The sequence below is a fragment of the Rattus norvegicus genome, chromosome 10, assembly GCF_021556685.1.
Source record: "Rattus norvegicus strain SHRSP/BbbUtx chromosome 10, alternate assembly SHRSP_T2T, whole genome shotgun sequence".
NCBI lineage: Eukaryota > Metazoa > Chordata > Mammalia > Rodentia > Muridae > Rattus > Rattus norvegicus.
This window is the reverse complement of record NC_141543.1, coordinates 69331406-69341885: the sequence shown is the minus strand read 5'-3', so window position 1 is coordinate 69341885 and position 10480 is coordinate 69331406. Positions and strand designations below refer to the sequence as shown.

The 10480-nt window shown below is 48.4% G+C and overlaps 1 protein-coding gene across 1 annotated transcript; it reads right to left on the bottom strand.

Annotated features, from left to right (window-relative positions):
* Positions 1 to 3: 3 nt before the first annotated feature.
* On the bottom strand, positions 4 to 10383 carry Poldip2 (DNA polymerase delta interacting protein 2). The gene is given in 11 exon segments (NM_001401983.1): positions 4 to 946; positions 1543 to 1622; positions 3489 to 3614; positions 3813 to 3839; positions 4554 to 4690; positions 4765 to 4872; positions 5081 to 5156; positions 5318 to 5414; positions 7376 to 7473; positions 8776 to 8857; positions 10185 to 10383. Coding segments are annotated over 11 exon segments (1107 nt in total). The 5' UTR covers positions 10346 to 10383; the 3' UTR covers positions 4 to 831.
* Between the last annotated feature and the right edge of the window lie 97 nt (positions 10384 to 10480).

Here is a 10480-nt window from a genome sequence, read left to right as displayed (position 1 = left end):
AAGGACTGGAACTGAGATTTAATAATGCAAGAATGAAAGGACCTCTAACAGTGACTACAGAGGTGAAGGAACCCTAAGAACTGGGGCAAGATGCAGCCCAATTCTGACTCCTGTCCACCTGAAAGTAGCCCCGAAAGCGGCTTGGCTTGGTCACTGACCACAACCTAAGCTGCTTCTCGGCTAAACTCCTGCACTTGTGGTCTGGATGCTTGACAGACTTTGCTCAATTCTCAGAAACCCACAGCTCCAGGAGACCTGACTGGTTTTGCCTCACTCTTCTCCAGGCCTAGTGAAGCCAGGGGTGCTGGTGGGTAATCTGTGTTTATAGTCAGGTCAGTCCAACTCTAAATGCTGGCCTCCTCTCCACTGGGCAGAGAGTAAAGAGACTGAGAACTTAGTCCAGTGCTGTCCACTGTTAACTACTGCCCCCAGGAGATGTCCGGCCTCTGAGGAAGACATACCTTAGCAGAGCCAGCAGCTCCCTAGAAGAAATTTTGCACGGAAAGCAACTAAGAGTTCTTATAGGGCCAGCAAGGGGGCCTAAGACAAAAATGGCCATGGTGGCCAAGTGAGCACTGCTTTATTGACCACATCTCACACTCCAGGAAACATGTGGAAACTGAACACAGAGTTTTGCTGGAACATGGTGTAAGCAGAATCTGGGCAGGGGCCAACCTTGGAGGAGTCTTATGTGGGTCTTCCAAGAAAAGTTACCATCTCTCTCCAAAAAAAAAAAAAAAAGAATCCCACAGTAGGGAGAGGTTTAGAGTTCTGCAGCAATTACGGGTTGAGAGCTGTTGTTCGTAGGGGCCAACCAGGGCCTCAGCTGGCCTACCAGTGAAGGCCTGAGGGTGGTGTCTTCTCGTCCTTATTGCTTTCCAAGGAGAAGGGTGGGATCCGAACATCAAAGTGGGAGCCATCAGGTCTCTCAAAACGAAATGTGCCCCTAGGGATTGGAGAGGCTGGTTTAGAGGGTGAAAGGCCTCTTGAACTGTGTGGCTCCATGTCCTCTGATTGAGCCAGCACTGGATGAGGAAGGCTGGGATTATAATCTAAGCAGAGATCCAAGAACCTCTGACCATACACAAAACGCACTAATATTCAGATTCTGCCATTTGGATATGTACTCCATAAGTGGCCCTCCGTACTCAAGATTAATGGGGGAACCCAAGTATACTAGCAATTCCGTCCCAAGTCTTGGGACCTAAGTCCTTAGGCCACAAGTTGTAAGTAACGAAAAGTCATGAAAACCACACTACCACACAGCAGTGACTAGCACCTATCTGTGCTCATCCCAGGACCTCTGCTGAACTGACCACAAGTTCAGCTTGTTCAGGTTCTTATTGTTGGCATGAGCCAAAATAGTCTCACTCCGTAGTTCAGGTTGTTCTAGAACTCATAAACCCACCTCAGTCTCCCAAATGCTGGGATTATAGGTGTCCAAGTACCACACCCAACAACTACCACACCCAGCCCCAGCTCTCACTTTGCTAACTGGCAGTTTCTGTGGAGTTGAGAACATAATCTCCAGCATACACTCACCACATGTGCCCACTGGAAGCTTGCAGAGAGACATGGCTGCTATACTGGAATGCAGGCTGCTCCTTGGATAACACCGGTTCCTAAAAGAATCCGGGCAGAATGGATCAGGCCAAGCCCCAGAAACATTCTCTGCACCATGGGGCCACCATGTGTTTACCAGATGCTTCCTTTCATCCAAGCAACCACGACAGCAGACAAATTCATAATGGCTTGCTCAGCCAATAACCTGAGGCTTTCCTTCTGTCTTTAGGAAAAGGGCACCAAAGGATGAGTGCTAAGCAGACTTTGAAAACATCTCTCAACATTCTCTCAAATGAACAAGTGCCAGCCAGGCCCTGTGCCTGCTGATTTTATTGTCTCGGTGACCGTGAAGTACTATGTGTGATCTCTAGTTTAGCAGTAAGAAACACTGTTACATAACTTGCGTAGGCCGAATGTAAAAGCACGCACCATTGATTGCAGTGCTACGAAGGCAGAGGCAGGAGGATCTACAGGCCAGCCTGGTCTACAGAGTTCCAGGACAGCCAGGGCTACACAGAGAAACCCTGTCTTGAGAAACAAACAAAACAAAACAAGTCCAAAATTCCAGAATGTGTAGCTGGAATTTGAAGGCAAGCCCTATTTAGGATTTTTGGGTTTTTTTTTTTTTTTTTTTTTTTTTTTTTTGGTTCTTTTTTTTGGAGCTGGGGACCAAACCCAGGGCCTTGCGCTTCCTAGGTAAGCACTCTACCACTGAGCTAAATCCCCAGCCCCTGGTTTTTTTTTTTTTTAAAGAACACATAGCCCAGCCTGGCCTCAGACTCACAATAATAATCATACCTCAAATTCTGGGGTACTGGATTACAGGCGTGTGCCATACACCCAGCCCAAGCCATGCTTACTTGTCCCCCTACTTTTCCAAGTCTCTTTTAACAATGATGCTGGATGACATTAATATACTCGTGACCTTATCTCTCTAGAGACAGGGAACATCAAATCAAGAACCAGTAGAGGTATAAATGCAAGGAGACATGACACAGTTGGTGCATGTTCCATAATCAGAGTGCCTTTGTTTGTTATTGGGGAGGTGTGTGTGCATTCATTCATGTACATACATGCAACCTGTCTGATACATGGAAGTCAGAAGATAACTTCAGGGAATCAGTGCTTGCCTTCTACCATGAGTTCCAGGGACCAAACCCAAGTCAGCAGGCTTAGCGGCAAGCAACACCCTTACCCATGGAGCCATTTTACCAGCCCATAGTTTTGCTTTTGTTCAAACAAACAAACAAACAAACAAACAGGGTCTCATGTAACCCAGGTCGGTTTCATATTTTTTATGTAGCCCAAATATGCCCTTACATTTCTGATCCTTCTGACTCACTTCCTACAAGTTCAAGCTTTTAAAAGCCATGCCATCTGGGTATAATGTAGCTGGAGTGTTTGCCTAACATGCATCAAGCCCCCAGTTTGACCCCAAGTGTGGGAGCAGGGTAGGGAAACATTTCAATAAGACCTGCTACTCAACAGCAAGTACTTGAGCTTTGGGGGCTGGAGAGCCCAGCAGTTAAAAGTGCTTGCTGCTTTTGGAGCGGACCTGGTTTCCAGAGGTATGTGTTTCAAGCCAGAGGTTCATGTATCCCAGGTAGTCAAGGATGACCCTAAACTCTCACAGTGCTAAGATTAAAGGCACAAAAACCATGCTCAGTTAATGCGGTGCTGGAGTCACTCATGACTGAAGGCAGGCACTCCTCCACCTGAGCTACATCCCCAGTCCCTTATTAATTAGCTCCTAAGTCTTACCCTTCATCCGTGACAGCTTACAGACCATCTGCCCCACCACACACGAATACCCATACACACAGGAACACACACTATCCATACTGGAGAGGAATAAGACATACACGAGGTTCCCAGGCCTGCTAACAGGACCAGCAACTAGGCCATAGTGGCCCAATGATGCTCACCCTGCCCACCACCCCTCGTCCTCGAACTGTTTCCAAGGTCCCTGAGAGACTGAATATCCGCCAGTGCCGCTCCCGGAGCTGTACCACGTCACTGTCCAAGTTTTCCAAGCGTATACAGTATCGCCACTGTGAGGAAAAAAAGTTTGTGTTTGAGGAAGAATGATCCTTGGGCCAGCCCACCCAGAATTCCAGAGTAAAAAGCAACAAAGGCTGACATCTACATCTTAACAGTGTGGATGGAGGCATCCACCCTGCCCACAACAAGCGCCGTGCCTCCACACCACCCCCAGACTATTCCTGAGCTGCTGCCAAGGAGACACTCACCCAATAGACGTGGGAATTCTGGGCTTCCTGGAGGGGGAAAAGGTTTGAGGATGAGACTTAAGTCTGTTCAATCAACATATCTCAAGTGAAGTATTCCTGAAGGCGCAGAGGCTGATGAAGCTGTGACTGGAGCCAGTGATGACTGTGGGAAAACTATGGCCAAGAGCCTCCCTGCATCCTTCCTGTTCTGCCCCCTCTATAATCCTGTCAAAATCAACAGAGCTGGATGCTAGCAGAAATCCACTACAGGGCTCTGTTCTCACCAGTGTCCCTGCCAGCCTGACCTGTCCTCACAGCCCTCTTACTGTCCTGCTCTGACGGATGCTGACATCCCGTGTCTGAGTGAGGAAGTCTTCCATTTATACTTGTATCTGTAGGCCTAGCTTAGAGTGAGGCAAGACACAGATCAGTAAATATCCAGCTATTAAAGATAAAGTGTGACAATCCACACTGATTCAGGCAAGTATGTATGTATTTCTCACAAGAAAGATCTCCTCTATTAGAGGAAAGCTGGCATGAAGGACTACTTTCTGGTCTATGGGTCTATGGTCATGATGCTGGCCATTATCAAGAGGCTACCTCAACCCTACCCTGCATATGCACATGAGCACTTGAAGGCAGAACTGTGGGGGAGGGCTTAGGTTCAGATACACTCCCACTCCCAACACTTTAGTCACATGAGGATACCACACTGAATCTGGGAAGCCCTGAAGGAAGAAGCCCAGGCAGACAGGCACACACCCTCATGCCCATGTAGAAGGGGATGACGGTGACACGGATGCTCTCGGTCGTCTCCCGGTGCACGTCTGAGAGCTCCAGCCATGGGTGATTCTTCTCTTGCCAGGCCCGGAGCGTCTCTCGAGCCACAAAGGGAGGGGCTAGAAGAGACGGCGCATTAGTCCAAACCATGGTCCTGGGCAAGCCACCCACTTCCCCTTTGCTGAGAGACTACCTTTTGTCTGGTCATAGAGAAGGAATCTCTCAAAGAGCTCATGCTGGATGGGAACCTGATCCGTGGAGGTGTAGGGGAGGATGTCTTCATGGCTGACATAGTCCAAGCCTGGCACAGAGACAGAGCTGGTAAGACTCAGACAGCACAAGAATGAAACTGAGAGGAAATACCTTCTGGCCTTGCCCAAGGTAGGCGACCCTGGCATCACAGTTCTCAGTACCATGATCCCTCCCAGCAGATGATAAAACATCAGATTCCACTCCCTCAGACACCAGACCCCTGCTCCTCAGGTACCATTTGGATGCTAACTCCTCACCTGGGATGGCATAGAGGGCCCGGCTGTCATCATGGTTAGCCAAGAAAGTCACAGCTTCTGTCTGAGATCTCTGAGACTAAAGCAAAAGGTGATTCAAAGGTTCCTTAGCTACCACCCAGTCCTGAGGCCTTAAGGCCCAGAGCTGACTTGAGCTCTCTCTGACCCCTCTTTGTCCCTAAAGGAGTAAAATCCTTTCCCATGGAGAGGACCCCAGACCCACACACATTGCTTACTTACTATATGTGGGCAGTCACGGGCATCAATCAGCACTTGATAGTAAGTGTGAGTTTTGCCTTTCACCTCCTTAGAGCCATGGCCAGCAGGGTTCTCTGCTCTGTGGGATGAGAAGCAGCCTAGGTCACCCCAGAGGGGAACAAGCTGCGCTTGGCTCCGTTCATTGCCATCTCCTCTCCTAAATGGCCTGGTTCATGATCTAAAGGGGTTTTGGCATAGGTTGGCTTTTGCTCAACACACCTCCAGCCAGCCTCTCCCTAGTCAGGGCAAACGATGGAATCCCCAGGGCCCCTGCAGTTACCACTCTGGGCACCTCCTTGAAGAGGGCCAGGACAAAAAAGTCCACTTGGTATGTGAGCCCCAAGGCCACGAGAACCTTATACTTCTTTCGCCCCAGGGTTAGCTGTGATTATGTGTGGAACTTCCCTCTTTTTTTTTTTTTTTTTTTTTTTTTTTTTGGTTCTTTTTTTTCGGAGCTGGGGACCGAACCCAGGGCCTTGCACTTCCTAGGCAAGCGCTCTACCACTGAGCTAAATCCCCAACCCCGGAACTTCCCTCTTTTAATGTACCTTATTGATGATGTGAGATTAACAGAAAGATTTCCAACTGGACATCAAGAAACCAAGAAGCAGGGCTAGAAAGAGGGCTTAGTGGTTGAGAGCACCAGCTGCTCTTCTAAAGGACCCAAGTTTAGTTTCCAGCACCCACAAGAAGGTCACACAGTTTTTAACTCAAGTTCTGAGGAATCTACACCCTCTTCTGGCCTCCAGGAGCACTGCATGAATGTGGCAAAAAGTCCTGCATGCAGGCAGAACACTAATATACATTCTATAAAATAAAACCCTCAGAAAGGGAGGAACCAAGAAGAGCCTGGTGTGCTGACTCATGCCCTCCCCAGCACTGGTTTGACAAGAGGCAGAGACACAGATCTCTATGTGTTTAGGACAACCAGGGCTATGTAATAAATAATATTTAAGTAAATAAAAAAGTAAGACTAGTAATACTCATAAGGAAGGGGTAGAAGATGGCTGTGTTTAAAGGGCACTGGCTGCTCTAAACCTGGGGAGGACCCAGGTTTGGTTCCCAACACTCACATGGCGGCTCACAACCATCTGTAACTCTAGTCTCAGAGACTCCAGCTCCCTTTTCTGGCCTCCCTGAGCACTGTGCACAGACACATCCAGGCAAAAAGAAACCCATATACACAAAATAAAAACAAATAAATCTTTTTTTTTTTTTAAAGAAAGGAAGTAAAAACAGAAGCAATCCCCTAGAACATCCTCTGGGGTTTGGATTATGAAAAGGGAGAGCAGTAGGAGTTTATAAAAAGGAAGGGCAGACGGGTTCTGGGGAGGCCCAAAGAGACCCCATATACTTAAAACTTTTGTCTCCATGGGGGCGAGTGCCAGAGAAACAGGCTGGAATTATTTCTTTTATTTTAGTTGGCTGGGTTATTTTTTTTTTTCCTATTTGTTTTGTTTTGTTTTTTTTGAAACAGGGTCTCTCTACAAAGCTCTGGCTTTTTTGCTGTCCTTGAACTCACTCTGTAGACCACATTGGCCTTGAACTTACTCTGTAGACCACATTGGCCTTGAACTCACAAAGATCCTTCTGCCTCTGCCTCCCAAGTGCTGGGATTTTTTTTTTCTTTTTTTTTTCGGAACTGGGGACCGAACTGAGGGCCTTGCGCTTGCTAGGCAAGCGCTCTACTACTGAGCTAAATCCCCAGCCCAAATTTTTAAATTTATTTTATTTATATGAGTACACTGTAGCTCTCTTCAGACACACCAGAAGAGGGCATCGGATCCCATTACAGATGGTTGTGAGCCACTATGTGGTTTCTGGGAATTGAACTCAGGACCTCTGGAAGGGCAGTCAGTGCTCCTAACCGCTGAGCCATCTCTCCAGCCCCCCCCAAGTGCTGGGATTTAAATGTGTGCAGTACCATGCCTAGCTTGGGGTTATTTCTAAAGACCAAGGGGATGCTGTTTTTACCCCAACTGCATATAGACAAGTCAGGCCACCTGAGGACACCATGAGATAGGACAGAGAAAAACTTACTTTTCTGGAGCTGCAGAAGCCACATCCCGGTCATACAGTCTGGCCTGCCAGGGAAACAGGACAACCCCTCGGTAGCCAAAAACACTATGGAGAAATAGCTAGGAAGAGAGAGAGACCTCAGTGAGCCTGCTGTCTAGCAAATCCATCCCGGTGGGCCCTGACCATGAAGCGGCATGGGTGGAGGCACCTGGGACAATATTCCCAGCTTTGCCATCAAACACTAAATTTAACCCAGACAACTGAAGTATTCTCATGCCTCTTCACTGGGCTGACCCCACTCACCCTTCTTCAGGTCACCTTGGCCTCTAAGAACTTTCCTTGATCTGCCCACGTCTTAGTCCAGTGTGGAGCCACTGATTACTTTTTTTTTTTTTTTTTTTTGTCTGTTTTAAGGATTTGTTTTACTTAGTTAGGTATGTGCAGGTATCCATATGTGTGTATGTGAGTGCAGGGACCCAAGGAAGTGCGAGGCATTGGACTCCCTGGTGCTATGCGACTATGGAATCAGCTCTGTCCTCCGTCTTTACTTCTAGGCTTCCTTAGCAAGTGCTTTTAGCAGGTAAGCCATATCGCCTGCCTCTTAACTGTGTTTTAAGAGTATCACCACATTAGACCTCAAAATTGAAGTGATCCTTCCGGCTCTGCTTCTGGAGCGCTGGGATTAGATGCTACTATACACCTATCTCCAGAAATCTCATCTTTTAGAAGCGTATGACTCCAGTGCACATGCACTCGCCCACAAGCATGCACACTACCACAAGCTGCCCTTTGATCTCTGTGCCTGGGCACACGCACACATGTGCATACACTCATTCTAAATAAATGTAAAAAAGAAACGTTTTTTTTAAATTTGTGGTTCTGAGTTGAACGTGGTTGCATATACCTGCAACCCCAGTGTTCCATAAGTAATAAGATCGCAAGTTCAAGGTCACCATGGGTTATAGAAGAGTTCAAGGCTAAACTGAGCTACACAGCCCCTCAAAACAAGCCCCAAATGTATGCTCTTAGTCTACCATCAAAATGAAAATGGATTGAAACTTGGGGGGATAGCTCAGCAGTATAGCATCTGTCTGTAAGACTGGTGGGTGGGCTGGAGAAATGTTTCAGATAAGAGCATGACTTCCAAAGATCCTCAGTTCAATTCCCAGCAACCACATGCTGGCTTACAACCATCTGTAATGAGATCTGATGCCCTCTTCTGGTGTGTTTGAAGACAGAAACAGTATACTCATACATAAAAAAATAAATACATTAAAAAAAAAAAAAAAAGACTGGTGGGCAAGGGGATATGGAATGAAAAGATACAAATACCACTAAGATTCAGTATTCTGACCAAATCGAGCTCCACTCAGAAACAGAATAGTCCATGAAAATGGGCACTGACCCAGCGCAATACATACCTGTCCCGTCTCATACTTTCCATTTTGTTTTGGCACCTCAAACACACCAACTGTCTCCAGCACTTTGCCCTCAGCACGGTTTCTGATCGGGAAGGAAAAGAAGATAGCAGTCCTCAGTTAGGCAAAGCCAAACAAACGAACAAAGCCCCTTAGCACACTGCAGGACCAGGGCAATGACAGCGGAGGATCAGGATGCTGCTTTTCCTCTAAGATCCAGCCTTAGGCATCCGCTTGGTGACAGCTCTCCCAGTCTTCCAGGGTTTTGTGTAACTACTCCAGACTTACTTCCTCCGGTCTTTACTTAGCATTCCCAAGGTCGTGCACACTTTCACCCGCCCTCCTGGTTAACAGTGGGTTAACCATCCTTCCAACTTTGTATTTTAACTACTGCCATGCATGCCTTGAGTCCATGAAAGACTCTGTTCTCTGAGAGAAATGCCTCGTGTGTAAGAGCATTCGTTCTGAGCAGAGCAGTTCTTCTGTTTCTCTTACCCACTGCTCCTTGACAGTGTATTCACTATGCCTGGCATTGGCTACTTTGACAAACTGTTCTGAACCAAACATGGTTCCACACATCTGTAATCCCAGGGCTCTTAAGGCTAAGGCTGGAAAATAAATAACAAGTTCTGGGCCAACCTGGCTACATAGCATGATTCTCCTAATTCTACACATTCACCTGTGCTGTAAACATGACCCCAGGACCTAGCATCTCTAGACTTCCAAAGGCACCTCACACAGCACTACACTTAGTACTTACTGCAGTCTCTCCACCCAGTGTCTTTTCACACTTACTTGTCTTAAATAGCCAATACCTCCCTCAACCACCATCAGGTCAGTTAACCTTTTAAATAGGATTGATTCTGCTATGGACCGTCAGAGCACTGCGATTTTATTTTGGAAATGTTAACTTCATACCCAACTTTTCAGTCCTGTCTGATCCCTACAAGGCTTTGTTTACACCACCACCCCCAAGCCTGGAACCCTATTTCCCAAGTCACATGGGCAAAATCAGTCTCCCCAAGGTCACATGGAAGTAGGACCCACAAAGGTAGGCACTTAAGTCGACTTGTTTCCCCCATAAAAGCATCTGAGAGCCACTGACCCAAAAGGGCCATTAAATGGCAGCCCACTACTGGTGCTGAGGACTCCAGCCAGGATGGCAGGATTCCCTTAAGAAGAGTTACTTGTTCTCCCTCGGAGCTTCCCTGCACTGCCAGGGTCCTGGGCAGTGCTCCCTTCTTGCTCTTGGCACATGTCCCAAGCAGCGCATGTCGGCTCCATGCTCCGCACCCTTTCTCAGGTGACACTCCGGTTGCCCAGAGTCAGGCCTCCTGGCTTCCTTAGCGGCTAGATAGGAAATGCTCCCTAGAGTCTGGGCCCGGTTCCCTGTCCCCCTTTCCGTCCCTCACCGGGACGACAGATGCCTTCGTGCCGTCGCTGTGGCCACCGGCGGAAGGGCCCCTGCTCCACCGACCGCACACAGTGGCCTCGACCCTCGGGTCGTGGCCAGTGACCGAGACCACCAGCGGCTGCCCACTGCTAGGGCCCGTCGGGCCACACAGCCAGCCATGTCCCGCCCGAGCGCCCGCTCGGCTGCTGACACAGGGCCCGACCCGCGGCGGGGCGCCGTCCCGCCCCCGCCCCACACTGCCCCGCGCCTAAGCCCCTCCCTCGCCCTCGGGTCCGCCCCCCGCGGCCGCGTGTG